Below are 24,272 nucleotides of genomic sequence, written 5' to 3' on the forward strand. Positions count from 1 at the left end.
AATTGTAAAACAACATTATTTCATGTGCTACTAAGAAAAAAAAGTACTTTGCCAATGAAATCATGATGTATAATTCATTTTGGAATGTGCATCCCAATTTCAGAGATGTTAAACTATGCAAAAATGGATATCTAGGAATTGGTGACATACAGAATTTCCTACCACCTATTTCAGTTTGCTTTTCTTCATTAGATTCTTTTAAACTTACTGAGACTTGTTTTACAACCACAATATAGTTCATCTTGGTAAATGTTCTATGTGTACGTGGAAATAATATGTATTATGCCATTGTTAGGTAGAGTGTTTTGTATCTATTAATTAGCTCAAGTTGGTTGATAGTGTTAATGTATTCTATATTCTTACTGGTTTACTGCCTAGTTTTCCTATCAATTGCTGAGAAAGGGATGCTGAAGTCCTCAAACATAATTGTGAATCTGTCTCTCTTCTGAATTTGTTTTCACATACTTTGAAGCTTTATTGTGAGGTGTCTACACATATAGGATTGGCATGTTTTCTTGGACAGCTGTAAATAATGTAATATTCCTCTTTACTCCCTGTTCTGAAATCTACTTTGATGATATAAATATAGCCATTTAAGCTTTCTTTAACATGTTATATATTTTTCCATCTTTTCATATTGTATCTTTAAATTTAAAGTGGGTCTCTTTTTTTTAAGATTTTATTTATTTATTTGACAGAGAGAGATCACAAGTAGGCAGAGAGGCAGGCAGAGAGAGAGGGGGAAGCAGGCTCTCTGCTGAGTAGAGAGCCCAATGCGGGGCTTGATTCCAGGACCCTGAGATCATGACCTGAGCTAAAGGCAGAAGCTTAACCCACTGAGCCACCCAGGCGCCCCTCTTTTATTTTTAAGCTTTTATTTATTATTTGAGAGAGAGCACAAGCCTGGGGGGAGCCTCCTGCTGAGCAGGGAGCCCAATGTGGGGCTCCATCCCAGGACCCCAGGATAATGACCTGAGCCAAAGGCAGATGCGTAACTGACTGAGCCACCCAGGCGCTCTTAAAGTGGGTCTTTTTGAGATGGTATATAGCTGGGTCTTAAGTTTTTATCCAATATGATAATCTCTGCTTTTTTATTGGGGTGTTCATACTATTTACTTTAATGTAATTAACAAATGATGGGGCTTCAGTTTGTCATTTTGCTATTTTTTTCTATTTGACTCATTTGCTCTTTATGCCCCTTTTTCTCTTGTCCTGCCTTCTCTTGGATTGACTAAAAAAATAATTCCATTTCGCTTTACCATTGACTTACTAACTATGGTTTTTTTTAGGGGTTGCTATAAGATTTATAATATACAACTTTGATTTATTACATCCAAGTGATGTTATGCCACTTTGTGCATATAGTGTAAGAACTTCGTAATGGTTTATCTCCATATCCTCTCTTGCTTTTGTGCTCTTGTCATACATTTCACTTCCATATAAACTACAAAGTTTATATTTTTATTATTTTTCATCTAAAAGAGATTAAAATTGAGAAAATTTATTTATTGTACTTGTACCTTTACTATTTCTGGTACTTTACCTTATTTAGATCTAAATTTCCACCTGTATTATTATTTTTCTGCCTGAAGAACTTCCTTTATTATTTTTCATTGTGCAGGTCTGGTCGTGAATCCTCTCAGCTTCTGTTTTGATCTTTATTTTGTCTATTTTTAAAAGATACATTCACTGTGCATAGAACTCTAGGTTTACAAGTATTTTCTTTTTATTGTCTTTTGGATAATATACTTTCTGAAGAGAAATCTATTGTTGTATTTGTCTTTTTGTTCCTCTGTGTATAATGTGTCTTTTTTCTTTTCCCTTTCGCTTCTTTTAAGATTGTTTTTTTATCACTGGTTTTCATCAATATATCTGTGCTTGCCTATTGAATAACTTTTTGTCTCCTTGTTCTTTTACTTTAAGAGAGGAGTGTACTATGATTGCTCCTTTTAAATCTACTGGGTTGGGACGCCTGGGTGGCTCAGTCCCTTAAGCCTCTGCCTTCGGTTTGGGTCATGATCCCAGGGTCCTGGGATGAAGTCTGCCTTCTCCCTCTCCCTCTGCCTGCTCCCCCTGCTTGTGTAAACACACACACACACACACACACACACACACACACACACACACTCTCTCTCTGACAAGTAAATACAATCTTGAAATAAAAAAATAAATCTACTGGGCTATTTACATTTTGAGGTTATATTTTTAGATGTATACATTCCTGGTTTTTATTATCTTCTGGGTAGAATGTCACTTTTTTCATTCTATATTGTTTTCTTTATCTTTACTTATAGTTTCTGCTTCATATTTTATCTCATATTAATATTGCTATACCACATTTCCTTAGGAGAAGTCAGGTATATTTTTTGCCATTCCTTTGTTTTCAACTTTTCTATATAAATTTGCTTAAGTGTCTCTTATCATAGCATATAACTAGATTAATTTTTAAAACTGATACCTGAAAGTTTAACATGTTTACATTTATTGAAATTATTGTCATATTTGGAATTATTTCAGTTATGCTATTTTGTGTTTTTTTCTTAATCATGCTTTTTCTTTTCTTTTTCCTTCCTTTCCACCTTCCATCGTCCTGATTAAATTTTCACAATTCCATTTTTCTGTGCTGCTGCTTTGAAAGTTATACCCTCTATACCTACTCTTTTAGCATGTCCTTAAAATTTTAAATGTCATGTTGAATTTACAAAGCCTAGAGTTCATCAATCACTACTTTTCTCCATAAAGATATAGTAACTTAGGAATGCTTTAATTCTCATCTTCCTACCCATCTTATTTTAAATAGCATTTTACTTTTACTTTATTTCAAATCCCATGAAATTATTTACCATTGTTATTAATTTTTACTGCCTGTTTTTATTTATATTTACCAATATTTTACCAACTTCATTGCTCACCATTTCTTCCTGCATTTTAATACATCTTTTTGGTTTCATTTTACTTCTTTCAAAATTCTTTAGTAACTCACTTATTGAGACAATATGAATAATAAATTTCACTGTCTCTGAATATCTAAAAATATGTTTATTTCACCCTCAAAATTCATTTAAACATAGAATTCTAGGTTGGAAAATATTTTCTTTCAACATTTTGCAAAGATATTATTCCATTATTTAAGGCATCTATTGTTGCTGACAAGAAAATTTCCAGTCTAATTATATTTCTTTTGTAGATAAATAGGCATTTTCTTTCTGGCAGTTTTTAAGATATTTACTATCTGTGATGCTGTGCAGGTTCACTATGATAGGTCTGCTTATAGATTTATTTAATTTTCATGCTTAGGATTCTTTGTGATCCTTCAACCTAATGATGCATATATACCCTTAATTTTGAAAATATACCTCTTCAAATATTGCTTCTTCCTCATTATCTCTAGTTTGTCCTCCTGGAACTTTCATTAGATATAAATTGAACCTTCTCACCTATCCACCATGTCTCCCAACTTCTTTTTTGCCTTTCCAAACTCTTTACCTATCTTTGGTGTGATTTCTTCTGTTTCTATCTTCCAAATGTACTAATTCTCTCTTCATTTGCATTTGCTTCCTCTTCAAAGCATATATTTAATATATTAAATTGACAAATTTGATTTAATAAATTACACATTAAATTAATATATTTAATTTAATAAATACACACAATTAATTTATATAAATATATAATTTTAAAATAAATTTATATTAAATATAAATTAAATTTATATATTTAATTTAATAAATATATATTAAATCAAATTTAAATTTAATGTACATTTAATATATATTTATATATTTAACTCACAGTTTATATCCATTCCTTTAACTTTTTAAACATGTCTTTATTTTAAAGCCTCTTAATATTTCTAGTTCTTAGGCTATAAATTTTCCCACATATTACATCTCATCACATTGCCTCAAAGAAGTTCATTTTCTTGTGAAGTCTGTAATTTTTTTTAACCATGAATTTATCTTCTGTAGCCATTTTCTATGGGGCACCCTAGGTTGTAAGATTCCTCCCTTTGAGGCAGTTTCACACTTACCTTTGTTAAGACTTTAAGGGTTTCATTGATTTCAGACCAGATGTTACTGTTAACTCCTTAGCTCAGTGTCGTCACCATTACAGTCAATTGACTGTGACCACACCTCCATGTTGCGCAGGTCTGGGATTTCAATTTCTCTCAGGTGGGGCTTTTTCCCAACCATTGCCCAGAGGATACAGGAAGCTCCTTGACACTTTCACACACTGATGGGCCTACTCTCTCTGGTCCTTCATAACCTTCCAATTCTATATCAGTCCTACTTCGCACAAAGGACTTTCAGCCCACAGTCATTTAGGTCTCTATCTAGTTCTGAAATGTCTGAGAGCAGTTTTAGTTTTAGTCCTACTCACAGCTAAATTTAAATTCTTTTGTTTTTGGCACCTTAGGATTTTTCATTCTTGTTCTGAGGTTGGTCATATATTTGTGTTATAATGATTTCCCCCTTATTTTCTACGCTTTATTTTTTTTGGGGGGGGGATGCAGACTTTAGATCCTTTTGTGTGTTCTTGATCTGCCAGACTGACAAGAGGTCAACCTCAAAATAAGAATAACTCAAAAAGCAAGAAAGACAAAGTGTTAAAAAGTCTAGTCCAAAGAGTTGAGCCTTATAAGATCAGATTTAAGCCAATCACTCTAAGGAACTAAATTGTCCTGTGAAATTTCTTCAGAAATGAGCCCAACATTCAGACCAGTCAAACTAATAGCAAAAAAAGGAACTACAACTATTTTTTAAGCTTTACCTATATTTATTTTCAAATAAAAGTTAAACTTCCTACTTTATTCTTCTGGTAATTAAAAATTAAAGATCTCTATATTTGAAGGGATGTATTATCAAATAAACAAATTGGTAAGTATAGGTTTTTTTATATTTACTTTCACTTTGGGGATGATAACAAATTGTTTTAAAGTTGGGACCAGTACTTTTGACAAGGACCTAAGCTAATATAAATAAAAAACAAAAACTATATATCTATTTAAAGTACTTATGCTAGAGAGAGGCAAGACACAAAAATGCAGAATAAAATCAAATAATCTCTATATAATAATGTTCCATAGAGATTTCATAAATAATAATCATCAAAGCAACATACGTTGGAAAATGCTTGGCATGTCTGGTTTATTACCTTTTGTCTGCGCAGAAGTTTCTGGCTGAGGCACAGGAACTCTACAAAAGATGGAAAAAAGATAACCAATAATTACAAAAAGACAATTGAATGAAAAAAAACTAATTGGCTCCATTCAGAATATATTCAAATTCAGTAAGTTTACAAAATTGATAGGTTTAGTTTCTTAAAGTAATGCACTAAAAACTTAAGGAAAAGATATACAAGTTATGAATACACAAATATGCATATATAACCTAGTTCAAATACTGCAATAGATTTTTTAAAAGATTTTATTTATTTATTTATTTATTTACTTATTTATTTGAGAGAAAAAGAGAGAGAGAGAGAAGGGAGAGGGGCAGAGGGGGAGGGAGAGAAAGAGGGAAAGAATCCCAAATAGACTCTCCACTCAGTACAAAGCCCCACACAGAGCTTGAGCTCACAAGCTCAAGATCATGACAGAGCCAAAACCAAGAGTGGATACTTAACTGACTAGCTACCCAGGCACCCCAAATACTACTGCTAATTTAAGTCTTCTTTTAGTGGCCGGTTAGCTCAGTTGGTTAGAGTGTGGTGCTGATAAGTCTTCTTTTCATATGGCATATTCCACAAAAGGAAGTATTTAACTTTATTAAATAGCAACTAAAGATGGATAGAGATATTTATATATATAAATATCTATTTGTGTATATATAAATATACACAATTTATAACTTATTTATATATATTTTAACTTATTTATACATTTATACACTTATAAATATATACATATGTATTGCACATACATGCAAATATATATAAATATTCTAGAATATATATATTCCCAGAATATATATATTTCCAGAACATATATCATTCTGGGAAACTATTTGGCCTGTCTAGCCTCTTTTCAAAGTTTTCTATAAGTCTCATGGTGCTTTTTTTTTTTTTAAAGATTTTATTCATTTGACAGAGAGAGAAACAACAAGCAGGCAGAGGCAGCCAGAGAGAGGCGGGGGAAGCAGGCTCCCTGCTGAGCAGAGAGCCTGATGCGGGGCTAAATCCCAGGATCCTGAGATCACAACCAGAGCCAAAGGCAGAGGCTTAACCCACTAAGCCACCCAGATACCCCTATAAGTCTCATGCTGCTTTAAACTCATATTTCTTCTTTGAAATTTAACTCAAGTATTATTTCTTAAAAGAAGACATCCTTGATCTCTAGTCAAAGCTCACTGCTCCTTCTATATGCTGTCACTGTCACAGCACCATGAATAAGCCTCTATCATAGCATTCATCACTCCATGTTGAAATTACAGGTTCATGAGTCTGTCTCTTCCAACAGATTGTTATAAGCTCTGCTATCAGGTCTATAAAAGTGTAGACTTTATTTTATTTATTTTTGTATCTATATAATATTTACTTAATAACTGTTTATTGAACTGAAATAAATGGAGGAAAAGGAAATATTTTGTTTTGAAACTGAGGAGAAGCCTACTTTTATAAGGAAAGATTTCCATCTTGTAGGCTATTAGCATATTTCTGTGATGAGTTTTTTTCTATTGTATTTCCAAAGCTAAAAGCATAAAGTAAAACAGAATGACATATTATTGAATGCCACATAATATTGCTCATCTTATCAATGGATTTTTTTCTTATAATAGTAGTATTCATTATTTTGCTAAAGAGTTATTAATGAACCAAAAAGAAGTAGCTTTCATGAAGGAAGAATTCATCCATTTATTTATCTTTAAACCCTAGGGAAAAAAAACATATTTTATAGTTGTAATTTGAACTTTTCAATTGCTGAAAACATGGTATTTCTAGAAATTAGAGAGCTGAAACATCAACTGTGAAATAAATCTAACTTAAAAAATAGTTAAATTACATTTATTTTAAGAACCTTAAACAGCATGTATCTACTTTTTAGTACATGTGATTAGAAAGTGACTTTTTCCATTTGAAACAAATTAGAAGAAATAGTTTTCAAAACCCCAACAGCACCATTACATTGTACAGAACTTCTAAAAAAATGACTTAGGAGATTTTTACTGGACTATGTAATCATCCATTTGTACAACTTAAATGTCTTAAAGGTGAGGGGCTAACTGACAGAAGTGGAGGTATATAACACCTACAGGTATCAACTGAAGAAAATGAAAAAAGAGATGAAAAGTGAACAGGTAAGTATAGAAAAATAACTGAAGAAGAAAGGGAAAAGAGAGCTAAAAGAAGAGAACACTGCATATGCTGGGCAGTGACAGAATATGGTAAAAATTATAAAAATTATGACTCTAAGTTATATTCTAATCTTGCCCTTTTCATCAACTTATTGACCGTAGGTAAATATCATAAACATTCTATAGAATGTTATTCCCTCATCTTTATATCAGGATTATAATTAACATTATTGAGGTCTTAGAAAGTATATTTCATGCAGAGAAACTGAAAGTACTTAATATATATACACACATGTACAAATCCTATAGTTTATCTTTCCTGAATCTCGTATTTCTCTTTTATAAAATTGAAATAATTATCCTGCTCCTTCCTCACAGGGATTTCGAGGATCAAATGATGTAATATAAATAATTTTACATCGTATATTGAAATTCTCTCTATAATTAAATGAAGGAATATTTTCAGTGCCTTCTACCTAAGAAAAACAGAAGATAGTATATAAAAGGACCAGAATATAGAGTTCTTTTGAGAAATTGTTAATATAAGCAATTAGCAGTAATTTACAATGATCAAAAATGCTTAAGTCTCTGTGATCATTAATCCAAATTAGCAAATGTTTTTCAGACAAAACCATTATTTAAAAACTTTTCCTATAGTTCCTTCTGCTTTTCTTAGGAGGAGACCTGAAAATGATTTTTTTGAAAATTATTTTTAAGAATTCATCTAACTATGGTATGATTAATTTTCTCTCTTTATAGAGTAAATATTATCAGGAGAATGAACTGAAGAAGTTTTAATGTCTGTTGATTATATTTTATTTCTCAGTGCTAACTTTTGAATGAATAGATGGACTTTCACTACATTTTACTATCTAACAAAGAGCACCATGGTTCACTAGCTATCATTTGTATTATAAGGTTAATACAAGCTCTTAAATGGTTATATTTCTTATTATTATAGCAACAGAAGCAGATCAACAGGTGATCTAGGTGGACAAAAGAGATATATAATTTCAAAAGTAAATATCAAAAAAAGAATCAAATGGACTTTCTAGAGCTGAAAAAGAAAACAGCTGACCTTAAGAACTACGGCACAATAAAGAACATATCTGGTCTTTGTCTCTGGCTCCTGGTTCAAAAACCCTTAGAATTTCCATAGTGACAAAAGTGCCTCCGTTATGTTAATGAGGTAACTCATGGAGAGCCACGAGACAGCTGAAGATGAGAACTGTTATCTGATATATCAAGCATATGATTCAAGGTTGAAACACTGAACTAGCCTAACCTCTATTATGTTGGTGGGAGGAGAGGGCTGCAGATAAAATTCAATCTCATGGCCAATGGTTTAATCTATCATGCATAAGTAATGAACTACCCTCCAAAAATCTAGATATCAAGACTTGGTGGAGCTTCGGGGTTGGTGAACACATTAATGTACCAGTAGAGGCACAATAAGTTCTAGGGATCTAACATACATTATGGTGACTACAGTTAACAATACTATAATATATACTTGAAATTTGCTGAGAGTAATTGTTACATGTTTTTACTATAAAAAATAATAGTTATGTGAGGTCATGGATGTATTGACTAATCTTATTGTGGTAATTATTTTGTAATACATACATGTGTCAAATCATCACAATATACACCTTAAATTTACACAGTAATATATGTCAATTATATCTCAATAAAGCTTTGAAAAAATAAAATAAATTGTCCTTAGACCACTAAAAAAGGAAGAAAGAAATGAGACCTAGGTGGTTTCTACTGCTAATTATATTCAACAGTGTAGTAGAGGTCCTAACCAGTACAATAAAGCAAGAAAAACAAATAAAAGGCAAAATGACTGGAAAGGAAGAAATAAGCCACAAGTATTTGCAGATTACATGACTTATACAGAGAAAATTAAAAAAAAAAACCTACAAACTCAGAATAAGTGAATTTATCAAGGTTGCTGAATATAAGCTCAGGAAACAACCAAAAATCATTTCCCTGACTGGGCACAACTACCATTGAAGACTAGAGTTTTTACAAAATCTTGAAATCTAAAATGATTCTATATGCTAACTGCTTTATTAGTGTCTTGGTTACCTTTCTGCTTCAGAAAACCAAAACTGTTAATCATATATAATTCATAATGGATAAAGTTTATAGAGGAAAGATTCATGTTTAAATAACTGGCCAACAAATATAAGCTATAGTATTTTAAATTAAAATAAAATGTATTTTTTGTAGTTCCTCATTTTAAACCTATTGTCAAGTAGTCCATGCCAAGCATGGTGGTAAGAGGGCTTCTGTTACGGGTTATCTTATCTCCCCCAAAATTCATGTTGAAGTCACAACCCCCCAGTACCTCAGAATGTAATCTTATTTGGATATAGTTTCACTGAAGAGATAAATTAGTTAAAATAATGTTATACTGGAGTAGGGTGGGCCCCTAGTCTAAGGTATCTGATGTCCTTATAAAAAGGGGGAGTTTGGACATAGACACAGATTGGGGGTAAGGTTTCTACAAGCCACAGAATGTCAAAGGTTGCTAGAAAATCACTAGATATTAGGGTAGAGACAAGGAGCAGATTCTTTCACACAGTGCTCAAAATAAACTAACACTTCTGACACTTTGATGACTTTGGACTTCAAGCTTACAGAACTGTGAGACCCTAAGTTTCCATTGTTTAAGCCATATAGTTTGTAGTACTTCATCACAGCAGCCTAGAAAACGAACACAGATTTTGGTACCAGGAAGTGGAGTGTTACTGTAACAAGTAATTTAAAATGTGGAAATAGGGGTGCCTGGGTGGCTCAGTTGTTAAGCGTCTGCCTTCAGCTCAGGCTATGATCCCAGGGTTCTGGAATTGAGCCCCACATCAGGCTCCCTGCTCAGTGGGAAGCCTGCTTCTCCCTCTTCCACTCCCTCTGCTTCTGTTCCCTCTCTCGTTGTGTCTCTCTCTGTCAAATAAATAAATAAAATCTTAAAAAAATAAAATAAAATGTGGAAATGGCTTTGGAATTGAGTATAACATGGAAGCTGAAAGAGTTCTGAGAGAAAGCTTGTTCTCTTAGAGAATATATATGTTGTTATGAACAGAATGTTGCTAGAATTAATGAAATTAAGAGGTGCTTCTGGTTAAGTCTCAGACAAAAATGAGGAATGGGTTATTGGAATTTCGATGAAAGGTGATCCTTGTTATAAAGTGTAAGAGGTCTTGGCTGAACTGTGTTCTGTTGGATGGCAGGTGAAACTTGTATGCAGTGAACTTGCATATTTAGTTAAAGAGATTTTTAAGCAAAGTGTTGAAGGTGCAGCCTGGTTTCTCCTTGTTGCTTATAGTAAAATACAAGAGGGGAGAGAGAAGTTGAAAAATTAAGAAAAAAGGAACCAAAGCTTCGACACTTGGAAAATTCTCAGCCAATCTATACTGCAGATAATGAGAAACCTTGCTCTGGAGGGAACACTAATGGTGTTGTTGGACAACTATTTGCCCAAGAGATTAGGCTTGTGATTTGTGGATCCCATCAACCATCTCAGTAGGCATGCTGTTAGCTTGGACTGAAAGGGATATAGGTGGGATGAAATGAAGAAAGGCTGTTGGATTTCTGGGATTCTACAGTCAGGAAACGAGTTGGTAAGAGATAACCAGCTGTGATCATATGTTCTCTTTCAAGAAAAGGGACAATGATTCCTCAGTTCCAGAGGGCACGGGTAGCACTCAGGGCCAAGGAAGTGGAGCTGCCATCCTGGTGGGCCCAGGAGATACAGTATCCTGCCAGAGAGGGTAATTCTGGAGGCCTGAAATCAAATGGAATTTGTTCTGCTAGGTTTTGAACTTTCTTGTGACCCATGACCCACTTTCTCACTGATTTCTCCCTTTTGAAATAGGAAGGCTTATCCTCTGCCTGTCTTATCATTGTGTTTTGGACAGATAACATGTCTAGTTTCACAGGTTCATGGATGTAAAGAATTTTGTCCCAGGATGAATCACCCTGCATTTCAACCATATATTGATTTAGATGATGTTCAGTTGAAACTTTGGACTTAAGAGTTGATGTTAGGGGTGCCTGGGTGGCTTAGTTGTTAAGCATCTGCCTTCGGCTCAGGTCATGATCCCAGGGTCCTGCTCCCTGCTCAATGGGGAGCCTGCTTCTCCCTCTCCTACTCCCCCTGCTTGTGTTCCCTCTCTCACTTGTCTCTGTCAAATAAATAAAAATCTTTTTAAAAAAGAGAGAGTTGATGTTAGTATGGGTTAAGATTTCTGGGATGTTTGGATGGGTTGAATATATTTTGCATGTGAGAAGGACATGAAATTTTAGGGGCCAGATGGAGGACTGTTATGGGCTAAACCATGTCCCTATTAAATATCAATAGGACTACCAATATATTACCAATTACATCTTCAATAACCCTCAGAATGAAACCTTATTTGCATTATATGTTAATAAAAAATTGGAAAAAAAAAGAATGAGACCTTATTTGGAAATAGGGTCACTGAAGTTATAATTGATTAAGATGAGGTCTTACTGGAGTAGAACAGTACTCCAGAATAGGTCCTTAAACTAATATGTCTTGTGTCCTTATAAGAAAGGAAAATTTGAACACAGGTATGTATACAGGGAAAATGCCATGTGAAGATGAAGGCAGAGATTGAAGTGATGCTTCTAGAAGACAAGAAATGCCAAAGATTGCCATAAACCACCAGAAGCTAGGGGAGAGGCAAGGAAGAGATTCTTCCTCGCAGTCCTCAGAAGGAACTCACTCTGCCAATGCTTTGATCTTGGGACTTTAGCAGCCCTACAAAACTAGTACCACTTCTAGTGGAATTGGTCATTTTACGTGGTAGAAACAAAACAATTTAATATGCTATGTGTATATTAACACAAGTGACTTACAGTTTGGCATACGGCCCTTGCAGAATTCTTTTCTTCTTGGTAGGGCTCAAACTTGTATATCCAGTTTGAAAACCCTGAGAGCTCAAAGGATCATCATCTTGATGCCGTTTGTTATTCTCTCTTTCCTGACTTTGATTTTCTCTTCTAGCTGCTTGGGATGTTGAGGGTTGGTTGGCATTCTAAAACCAAAAATTTAGAGAAAACATTTTAAACTAATTCACAAAAATTAATTTTCTTAAAAGACTATAATTTTAGTTTATTCATTTTTCATAATCTTAAGAGTTATCACAATATTTTTGCAATCATAAAAGTACTTTTATAAAGCTGATTGATAGATAGGATTATATTTATCCTAATGCATCTGGTATTAAAATTTTTTAAAGGAAGGTAAACAAAAGCCCTTATACTAGTATAACCGAAAAGTTGGACTAGATGCTCATTTCTATGTGAACAGAAATCCTAGAAATAATTTTTAAAAAGATAAATCCATAGAAAAAATTAACTCATTTGTCTTAATTGTGCCTAGGTTTCAGTAGTGGTCTTTTCTGCTAGAGCCTTTATCCTACAAGTGTCATTGCTATATCTTAAAAAATCTGGGTGAGACTGCCATGCCAGATACAAAGATTAAAAATTTCCTATGAAAGTGTTCCTATAGTTCTGGCCTGGACAAAAAGGAATGGAATGAATATAATCATATATACCACCTGGGAATTTAAGTAAAGAGACTCATAATAAGCTCAAATTATGCAGAAAGCAAAAATAAGATACCAAGTGTTGAAGGCCTTGGGAAATATCAGAGGCTGTGACCTTCAGCCCAGCCTGCTCCAAAATAAATAACAGGAAAAGGAAACAAATGAAAAACATAAAAGATTTTTTTCCTCTGAGGTTTACATCATTAAGCATCAATACAAGCAAGTTCTGAATAAAATGTACAAGGTACCAATTGTAATTATGATCACAGTGCATTCAGAGATATACTATTAATTCTCTGGCACCATACCCGAAGTGTTTCTGATGCTGAGGCACTTTCAGTTGCACTGGTATGGGGGATATACTTTATAACAGTAATTATCCCCTGAATTGCAATGCGCTTTTGTTCCCTATACTGCAAGTCTTCAATCTCCTTCCTCACTTCACTTATAGCTGTCAAGAGCGACTCAACTGCAAAAGAATAATTCCAAGGAAATTGTAAGTTTTAAAGAACTGAAATGATAAAAATAAGAATTAGATTTGCAATGTCATTTCACAACATGAAATCATAAACTTGCTATATAACTTAAATTTGTGAAACTTAAGTTGATGCTTGGCATCATCTTCTTATGCCATTTTTGTAAAATAGGCAAAATATAGTTATCAGTTAAATTCTGATACAGTCCTCTAGTCTGGAATCTTAATTTGAAACTAAAATTTGGCATATTCAATGTGTAGTTGACCATTGAACAACAGGGGGGTTAGGAGCGCCAAGCCCCTTGCAGTCAAAAATCCATGTATAACTTTTGACTCCCCAAAAACTTTACTAATAGCCTACTGTTGACCAGAAACCTTATCGATGACATAAACAGTTGGTGAACACATATTTTGTATATATATTATATACTGTATTCTTACAATAAAGTAATCTAGAGAAAAGAAAACATTAAGAAAATCCTAAGGGGAAAAAAACATTTATAGTACTGTATGTATATTTGTTGAAACAACTCACATATAAGTGGATCTGTGCAGTTCAAACCTGTGTTGTTCAAGGGTCAACTGTAATTGACACATATTTCAAAGTATAAAGTGTTGCCTAGCCACTGAACAGAAACATACATTTTAATATATATGACCATATACTGCATATTGCTGCCATTATTTAGATGACAGTAGGTCAGTTTTCAAAAGTTTCTCTTTTTTTCCCCAAACCACGCAATTATCCCATTGTTTTTAAAAAATAATATACTCACATTAAACTTTTCAACCATCATATCTTAATTCTACTTAAATAAATGTTAGGCCTCTCATCAGTACTTATTCTGCATTTTATTTACTTTGGTGTCATTTTTATTTAAAGGTAGTGCTCAATTGTGTAATATCCAATATATGTGATTTCACAAGAGTAGCATAATATAGTGTCAGTATCTTGATATCAAATTATCTAGTGTCTCTTTGATAGCTTTAGTCTCTGTATGTAATGTCATAGGAGTTTGGGACTATTAAATGCAGATTTTATCTCAATAACATTAAATCAAGATATGATGTCCAGTTAGTCATCATCTATGTTCTCCCTTTTTCTAGTCTAATAAAATCCAAATATTAACCTTTAGGAGGTTACGACATACATTTTTAGATCATGAAAAAGATAAAATTTTTATGAGTGTTGTTATCTATATTAGCTCATGATATATATCACACATATGGCACATAAACATATCCTATATGACTAGTAATTACATTAGTACCTTTGACAGAACTACTGTACTTCGAAAAGGTCTCTGGCACTGGTGGATAGGGATAATAGCCACCAATAACAGTATTCTTCACTTCCTCAGTATCGGTCCTTGTTTTAATCCAATGAATAAAGTTTTTTACCTTGGTGTCGTTGATATATGGCTGGCTTCTATGACCTTTTTGCAAGAGGGGTAAAACCAAAAAAAAAAAAAAGAGAGAGAGAGGAAAAAAACCTCACCATAATAAACTGTATGTACTTTTTTTTAATAAAAACAGTTTAATATCAAAATATTCTCTATGTCACCAAGAAGTTCATTTATGCAATGTGTAGCAGATCACAATATGCATACAAAAATGATCAAAGTCAGTAAAGCAATCCTATGTTGAGAAGGAAATCAGACATATTACAATTTAAGAGGACAAAACCGTAGCTGCCTACAGGATACTGTAAAGTTATAATGAAAAAAAAAACTAATAATCTGGATTTTTCTAACTATCAAAATGCCTGGCATCTTCTTAAAAATGGATTTTTAAATCATGTATTAATCTAAAGGTATGGCATCATGTTTGAACTGAATTGCCTATAATACAGCTCAGCATTTAAATTCACATTCTTAAAACATAATTAACAGTGCCATTTATATCTGATATTGTTAGTGCTTATAAAATGAGGTATTGACAAAGATGTGTATTAGATCCTTCTTAGGACTCTTCTATTGACAAATTTCTTAATTATCAACATGGTAATAATTTAGTAAACACATCACTCCACACTATATATTCATCTGGAAACTTTCCTCTTTATTGCTTTGATCCCGTTATCAGAAAGAATATAGAAAAATAATGCGCTTGTAGACAACTAATAAGACTCTTCTTGCTATATAAGTAAAATCTGAGATCAGGGACCAAAATATGATGAACATTTTTAGTTAGTATTTAAAAATATTTTTTATGGTATCCATATTGTGATATAGGGCCTAAGTCTTCAATCTATCAAAGCAATTTATGATTTTCTACTTTATATCAAGCAGGAATTAAAGTTAACCAAAGGACATAAATGCAATTCTCCAATGACTCACAAAATCATTGCTTCAGTCATAAATAATCTAGAAGCAATACATTTCATAGGCTAAATATTCTTTGCTAAATATTCTTTCAGCAATAAAGGAGGTTAAAACAAAGCTATCTTGTGGTTGAATGTTGCAATGGAAAAGTTAATTTAATGAATATATTACATCTCCAATAAAGTATAAACCAAGAAATTGCTCACCAGTAATAAACACTCGACTCTCATTTGTAGTGGTTAGGTAAAGCAGTTTAGGTACCTGAGCGTCATTCCTGACAACTTTCAACTGCGTACACACGAAATAGGTCACTGTAGAAAATGAAAACAGTTATGAAGAAATTTCTGCCTTTCAAAGAGGACTTACCAAGATCAGTATCTAACACAGTGCTTCTTGAACTTTAATGAACATAGGAATCACCTGGGACAATTGTTAAAATTCAAATTCAAAGGCAGTAACCTGAGATTCTCCACTTCTTGTAAGCTCTATGTGATACTAGTGTAGCCAGTCCTTTGACAACACTCAGAGCAACAAGGATCTAACACTTACTTTTTCTTCAGATAAAGGATCTAACACTTACTTTTCCTTTAGAAAGTACAATGGCTGCACCTAAATGAAGTTATTCCTTGCTGCACAGTTGAAGACTGCAAGTCTCTCTAATCAGGCATACAACTGAGTGTGAACAGTTATTTCCTACAGAGAAAAAAACTCTTAGTTTCTCCAGGATGCTTTTGCGGATTAACCTGATCTAAAACTGATCCCTGAATTACTCTGACTCCTTCCACCAGATAGGGGTATACACTATTAACCTGAATTTGCTTATGCCACTGTTTTACAGGTGTTTATCTTAATTAGACTTTAAGTCTCCATGACAGGGCTTATACAACCCATTCTTTTCTAGTCACCTTGCTGAATTGTTTTCAACTGTCTATCAATTAATTAGTTAGGTAAAGTTTCATTAAGCCAACATTTTTTTTAGATTTTAATTCATCACATGCCAAAATGGTTATGGTCTTATGAACAAGGAAATGAAGAAATGTAAATTCTTGTAATCTCACAATAATGGTAAGTTCTCATTTGAGATAAATTCTTCCTGAGAGTATGACAATAATGATAACTTCATTTACTATATCTAAATTTTCCTAATTCTTTATCTTATAGCAACAAAAATAAAGGAAATCTGTTGAAATGACTAAGAATAATTCTCAATTTACAACACTCTTCCTTTATGTAAAAATGGTACAAGTATGTCACTGTTCATGGTTAAAGATGTTGATATAGGAATATTAAAGAAACTTATAACTCTCATTTCATGACTGTTAAAAATCAGACATTCCGACCTGACACCTTCTAGCTGTTTGACATCCAAGAAATTACTTAACTCCTCCGGATTTTAGTTTCCTCACCTGTAAATCTATAAAAACATCAACTTTTAAGAAGATTAACTGGGAGGACAAAATGAGATAACATGTATGAGCATCTGGTACATAGCAAACACTCAATGTTCATTCTCCTTAGTTTTTCACTCTCCTTAATCAAAAGTAAAAAAGATTCTCTACTACCAAGGGATTCTGGTATTATTCTAGAAGACACTTGGTCATGTTCCCCTTCATGGGCCTGAAGCCCCCTTAATACTCACCATTCATTTGATAATTTTTTTTCACCTTGATCAAAATAACGAACATAACTCGTGACTGTTGTCAACTACTGTACTAGAGTATATCTCACCAAGGTCCGTATAAGGCTTTCTTAGTAAGATGTATTTCACGTTATCCGAAAAAATAGAACTTGTATACTTGGTAACATTACTGTGAAGAAATCATTATCTAAAACTTGTGTCAGCCTGTTGTTTCAAGTGGTTACAAAGAGAGAGGGTCCTGGCCATAAAACCCACCTAAAATGAGCTAATGGAATTGTCACCAGAAGTCATTACTATCAATCATTTATGCCCTGAGAGAAGTTACATGAGAAATCATAGCCCCCTCAGCTTGGAATCCCATGCCTCGGTTTTGGCTAAAACTCTTTCTGCTCTCTCCTTCAATAGTTGAGGTGAGGTTTAGTTCCATCCAGATATATTTTAAAATTTTAATCTCACAAGCAGATGGTAGAATCTAAGAAGGTAATAGATGAATGGTGTGGAATGCTGTTTTGCAATAACCAATAAAGGGGTAGCAGAACAGCTCTCTATATGGTCTCTAGGTATCCTGATGCTCTACAATTTTTACCTTGTTGTTGATTTTAAAAATTACATACGGTCAAGATTGGGAGTTTTCCTAATGTTGGCAAAAATTAAACAATCAGTATTTTATTAAGGTAATCATTTGAAAAATAGTAAAATAACACACTGTAGATATAATAGCTTTATGCTACAAGTTGATACAAGAAAAAAAACCCACTGAGGGGTGCCTGGGTGGCTCAGTGGGTTAAGCCTCTGCCTTTGGCTCAGGTCATGGTCTCAGGGTCCTGGGATTGAGCACCACATCAGGCTCTCTGCTCAGCGGGAAGCCTGCTCCCCCCGCCCCCCTGGCTCTCTGCCTGCTTGTGATCTCTCTCTCTGTCAAATAAATAAATAAAATCTTTAAAAAAAACCCACTGAAGTTGTTAAAAAGTATTAAATATACTTTTTTTCTTATAAGGGATCTGAAGCTTACCTAAAATGTTTTCAAATGAATAAAATTAGTGGGAAAAATACCTCTGTATCTAAATAAATGCAAGGGAGAAAGGTCAACACCAAAGTAACTAAAATATTGACCAGCTGGTATAACATTGCCAATGTACTATTAGTTTAATACTCAAATGAAATCATACTTACCACTGTCATCATTTAATTACATAGTCTGTCAATCCCCTACCAATTAATTCTATATTAGTGTAGTCTTCATCGTCTTTTTTGTGGTCTACTTAGTCAATTTCGAAATGGATACAAAGGGAAATGAATGCCTATGTTTTAGCTTCACAGAATGTTAAGCTTTTACACCTGAAATGCTAATGACAAGAATTGATAAGAGCATCTATTTTCTGAAAAATTGCTTTCAATACCAAATTAATTCTGAATAGAAAACCAGAAGGTGGTTAATATCAGTAATACCAAATATAATATCAATACAAAAAAAATTTAAACATGCTATCACATTGCTTGAATTTGCTAACTCATTATCATGCCACTCCATAAGTCAATATACACTCTAACACTTTAAGTTCATGCCCCCACTTCCAAAAATAAAAAAAAGATGCAAATACTGGATTGACTACTTGGGTAAATATTTTCAAAGATTTCTGGCTGAGATGTAGAAAACAGCTCCACTATAAACGGCTGTTCTGAAGTCCCATCAGCGATGTGAATCCAGCGATATGACCAAAAATCTTCACGGTTTTCTATATGGATAGGATATTAGAATAAATAGAGGTAAACAATTATTCATGTATAAGCACAGAACTATTCACTGAAATACTTTTTACGACTTTCAATTTTAAAAGCTTACCTTTCTTTTTTGACCGCTGGACCCTTCCTACAAAAACTAAAATGCCAATAACATCACAGATATGATTTTTTGGCATATCATCCAGTTCTGACCTAAAAAAAGCAAAATGGTTAAATACTGTATCTTTAAACAGTGAAAAAGCATTCTGAAGTTATGATTGTGAAAATATAGATCTATATAATTGCTACAGTATAATTTGGGGTAGATTTTTGAGCAGTAATAATATACTGCTTCAGTGGCTAATGTTAAAAATTAATATTTAAGGTATTTTACATGAATATTCTACCTTGTGATAAACCGGTGATTTAATTTTGGCAGTCTCCATTCAGGTTTCACCTGCTTTTCAGGAATGATAATTATGTTAGTTGGAGGATCTCGAAGGTTCAGGCAGATTTCTGAAAAACAAATATGTTACTTTAATATGACATTTAATATATATAAAAGAATATACATGTGTATAAATTACACAGCAAAATATTAGCCTGAACTCTTTTGGGCTCACCACTAACTTTAAGAACTAGACCATTATCAATAGTTTCCTTCTACTTGTTCCTATATTATCATATCTACTTATCTCTCAACCAAAGGTTAGCGATTTCTTAGATTTTGTGTTTTATCATTTTTCTTAACTACAAAAAGGTTTTAAAAATCATTTATATTTTTTGTCCAAACAAAATACTGTTTGGTTTAGTTTTTAAATTTTATATGAATGAACTCACAGCATATTCAGTGTTCTAGGGCTACCCTTTTCACTCAACATTACAGTCTTAAAATTCACCCATGTAGCCGCATGTAGTGTTTTTTTTTTTTTCTTACTCCCACTGCTGAATAATTTTCCAGGGTGTTGATTTTTTACAATTTTTTTTTACCCATTATTGTGTTGATGGACATCTGGATTATTTCCTGCTTTTGCTATTACAAACAGGGTCACTATCAATTTTTAGTACATGTCTCCCTGTGTACCCAGGCAAAACTTTTCTAGGGTATTATACCCAGGAGGGAAACCCTGGATTGTACCATGTGCAAAAGTTCCACTCTACAGGCTAATTCCAAACTATTTTCAAGTAATTAACCTACTTAGAGTTTTACCAGCAATGTGTAGGAATTCCCATTGATCAGCATCTTCTCCAAATTTTGCTACTATCAAATTTATTTTTTGTCAATTTAGTGACACAAAATGACAGTTTGTTGTGGTCTTCATTTGCACTTCCTTTATCACTAATTATGTTGAATGACATTTCGTCTATTTATGATTCATCCATGCATCCTCTTTAATTTTTTTTTATTTTTAAAGATTTATTTTTATTTATTTGAGAGAGAGAGACAGACAGACAGACAGTGGGGAAGGGGGTGAAGAGAGAAGGAGAGAGAGTAAGTTTACTCTGCACTGAGCATGGAGCTGGAAGCAGGACTTGATCTCATGACCCTGAGATCAGGACCTGAGCCAAAATCAAGAGCTGGACACTTAACCAACTGCACCACCTACAAGTCCTTCATGCACCCACTTTTGTGAAATACCTCCTGTGTCTTTTGCCCACTTTTCTATTGAATTTTTTTAATTTAATTTTTAAAAAGATTGTATTTATTTATTTGAGAGAGGGAGAACATAAACAGGAGGAGGGGCAGGGGGAAAACCAGACTCCCTGCTGAGCAGGGAGATAGCCACTGGACTCCAACCCTAGGCTCAGGCAGACACTTAACTCCTTACCAGGTTAACCACTGAGCCATCCAGGCGCCCCTGATTTTTTTCTTTAGTTGAAGGACTTCTTTTTATATATTGGATACTAATACTTTGTTGATTATATTATTGCAAATATATTCACCTATGTGTGTATTGCTTTTTATTCTTTTCATGGTGTCTTTTGATGAAAAGAGTTAATTTCAAGGTAGGTGTGGTGGGGGTGGCAGGTGATGGGGAGGGGCAGTTTCCCCTTGCTGCTCCCCTACAGAGGAAGAGGCACCCTCAGCAGGCCCGGATGCTCTCATCTCCTCCTGTACTGAGAGGAAGGCACTGTCCTTCTCCCCACTTCCAGCTCCTCAAGAGGCATGGCCCCTGAGGCCTGTGTGGGCGAGTAAGCAGAGGCAGTCAGGACTAGGGCCAGATAGTGGAGGGAAAGCCTCATGGCGAAGCCGCACGGCCGGCCTCCAGTTGGAACTGGAGCTACTCTGCCAGGGTTTAAAAACTTTAAATGAGAATAAAAAGTATTATTTACAAGGAACTGAGAATGAATAAGTCATCTCTAAGGGCTTCCAGGCTTTTTTTCATAAGAGAGACCATATTAAATTTATGTATTTAAAGATTGCATAATCCTGCCTCCAGCACCAGTGGTTTCTCTGTTTTGTGATCAATGTGACTCACAAGAACTTCTTTAGTAACAAACGAAATGATCCAGGGGCATGGAAAATATGACTTTTACATTGGTTTGGGATTGGCTATGAGTTCCAGCATTTTCACTGGCAGGAGCTTCACTTCGGGGGAAAAACAAAGTCTTCTGCCACTTGCCTGGAAGGGCTCCATGAGAGCAGGTCAAGGTGGCCATGCATATCTTAAAGAATGGTTGTGGTGGGCTGGATTGTTATCAATGGGAGCAGGTGAGGTGGCCAACCTTGCTGCATAAGCCCTCGCACCAGCCACCTTAGGGACTCGGGGGCTCTCAGCATCTTAGTGCATACTATTCCTTCTTCATACTTTGTAAATGAAAGACTTAATCTCATGGGAAAATTGAATGTTTGCTAAGTATTCTAGGATCTACAGTTATGGTCATTCATGCTCCAAAAGAAGGGGAGATTGAGACTTTAAACAAAATGTCTCACAAGCTGGGAGATCCAGGTTTTATGGTGTTTGCAACACTTGTGGTCATTGTGTCATTGATATTAATCTTCGTGGCGGGACCCCGCCATGGACAAACATTCTCGTGTACATAACAATCTGCTCTGTAACTGGAGCATTTTTAGTTAAGGGCCTGGGCATTGCTATCAAAGAGCTATATGCTAGAAAGTCTGTGCTGTGACATCCCCTGGCCTGAATTCTACCACTGAGCCTTATAGTCCGTGTGAGCACACAGATTAACTGCCTGAGCAGGGCCCTGGATATATTCAACACTAACATTGTGACTCCAATATATTACCTATTCTTTATAACATCAGTTTTAACTTGTTCAGCTATTCATTTTATGGAGTGGCAAGACAAGCCTGTTTATGATGTTGTTGTTACTTTCAGTAGTTTCTTTACAATCATCGTGGGAATATTCTTGTTGCAATCCTTTCAAGACGTCAGTTTTAGTCTAGCAAGTCTCCCTGTGTCTTTTCAAAAAGACGAGAAAGCAATGAAAGCAAATCTCTCTAAAATGTATGATGTTCTTAATAATAATGAAGAAAGCCTAACCTGTGGAACTTAACAATACAGTGGTGAAAATATCTCCTGAGGAAATAGAAATCTCACAGCTTTTAAAGAAAAATGTAATTAGGGACTCCTGGGTGGCTCAGTTAAGCATCCGCCTTTGGTTCAGGTCATGATCCCAGGGTCCTGGGATGGAGTCCTGAGTCAGGCTCCTTGCCTAGCAGGGAGCCAGCTTCTCTCTCTGCCTGCTGATCCCCCTACTTGTTTTCTCTCTTTCTGACAAATAAATAAAATCTTAAAAAAAGAAAAATGTAATTAAAAGGTTAATCTATAATTGTGTTATAAAGTGAATTTGAGTATCAGAATGTCTGAAAAAGCACTGTTCTCAAAAAAATGTTCTCTAGAGACAATGTTTTTTTAAAGTTTCGCTGATTTGGACCAAGAAATTACTTTTCTTATATTTACATGATGGTAGCTCACTAAAATGACCTCAGTATATGGTCCATTGCTAGTAACACTGTATTATTGTAAATGTATTTTAAGTTTTCCTTCACCAAAATCTAAATGCACTGAGTTCCTGTGATTTACCTTACCTATAAAAATGACTCCTGTTTGATGGAATTATTTTAATTTTGAAATGTTAGTTTAAGAGAATTCTAAGTTAGAAGAAAAAGTCAATTTACCAAACAAAAAAGGGTAGGAAGTTGCCTGATGGAGATGTTTCTAATGCTGTGACTTATCACCACACATTTGATGGTCTTCCTATTCCTTGATGGCACCTTGCTAAACCAGTGCAACCTGTGTCTTTCAGGCGCCTGACTGGTTTAATTCTTCACTTTCTCTAATCCTTTGATATCTGGAACTTTGATTACCATCTTATATCAGCTCTTGTATTTTTCAGTATATTTTCATGAGTTAACAACTCGGGGAAATAAAGTCAAAAGACTAATTTCTTAAATTTAGCTCATGTTATAATAAAAAGACAAATTGAAACCAAAAAATATTTCAATGTAGTTGGGCTTTTATTAATCATTCATTTACAAATGATATTTCCTGTGTCTTAGCCAAGAAAATCCTTCCTTATTCCAAGGTCAAATGCATACTTCTTTATAAGTACTTCTAAAAGTTTTGTCTTTTCCATTTGCTGTATCTGGAATTGACATTTTATATGGTGTAAGATAGGGATATATGTCATTTTTTTCTCAAGTATGTAATTATTTTTTCCAATACTATTTACTGAATAGTTCTTCCTTCCTTGATGATCTGCATAGCACATCTATCATATCAAATTTTTGTGCGTTTAAGGCTATTTCTCGATCTTATTATGATTTGCTGGTCAGTTTGTCTATACCTATATCTATATTACATGGTCATAAATTTTTTATAATAACTCATAACATTTATGAGAGAAGTCTTCACTCCCTCTGCAGCCCCCTATTTTCTTCAGAACTATCTTGACTATTCTCAATAATTATGTGCCTCCATATAAATTTTAGAATCAATTTGTCAGTTCCAGAAAAAAAACTTACAGAATAACACTGAATTTGCAGATCAATTTTGGGGTACTTGATAAACTTATGAAAGTGAGACTGACTTCCTACCTGGGAACAGGGGTTATTTCTTCATTTATTTAGAGGGCTTTCTATCCCCTTTTATGCAGTAGGTAGTATTTCCTAAGAATTTGCTATTTAGCAAACAAAGATTAAAACAGGATAAAGAGGGGGCGCCTAGGTGGTTCAGTCAGCTGGGCATCTAGCTCTTGATTATGGCTTGGGTC

At 34.1% G+C, this 24,272-nt stretch overlaps 1 protein-coding gene and 1 pseudogene across 2 annotated transcripts in view; one reads left to right on the forward strand and one right to left on the reverse strand.

Moving 5' to 3' along the window:
- LOC111161297 (chromosome unknown CXorf57 homolog) overlaps positions 1-24,272 on the reverse strand; it is a 74,880-nt gene that overhangs the window by 37,089 nt on the left and 13,519 nt on the right. Inside the window, exons 4-11 of one of the 2 annotated variants that reach the window (XM_022524879.1) lie at positions 19,442-19,550; positions 19,156-19,247; positions 18,926-19,048; positions 15,880-15,984; positions 14,621-14,785; positions 13,183-13,343; positions 12,183-12,361; positions 5,122-5,195 (exon numbers count right to left, since the gene is read on the reverse strand). In XM_022524879.1, the coding sequence (XP_022380587.1) occupies positions 5,122-5,195; positions 12,183-12,361; positions 13,183-13,343; positions 14,621-14,785; positions 15,880-15,984; positions 18,926-19,048; positions 19,156-19,247; positions 19,442-19,550 (1,008 nt within the window). The remainder of the gene's footprint in view (positions 1-5,121; positions 5,196-12,182; positions 12,362-13,182; positions 13,344-14,620; positions 14,786-15,879; positions 15,985-18,925; positions 19,049-19,155; positions 19,248-19,441; positions 19,551-24,272) is intronic. The other variant, XM_022524880.1, reaches the window with a different exon arrangement.
- Positions 21,540-22,622, forward strand: LOC111161276 (annotated as a pseudogene).

This window comes from Enhydra lutris, unplaced genomic scaffold (assembly GCF_002288905.1).
Source record: "Enhydra lutris kenyoni isolate GAN:26980312 unplaced genomic scaffold, ASM228890v2 scaffoldscaffold83, whole genome shotgun sequence".
Classification (NCBI taxonomy): Eukaryota; Metazoa; Chordata; class Mammalia; order Carnivora; family Mustelidae; genus Enhydra; species Enhydra lutris.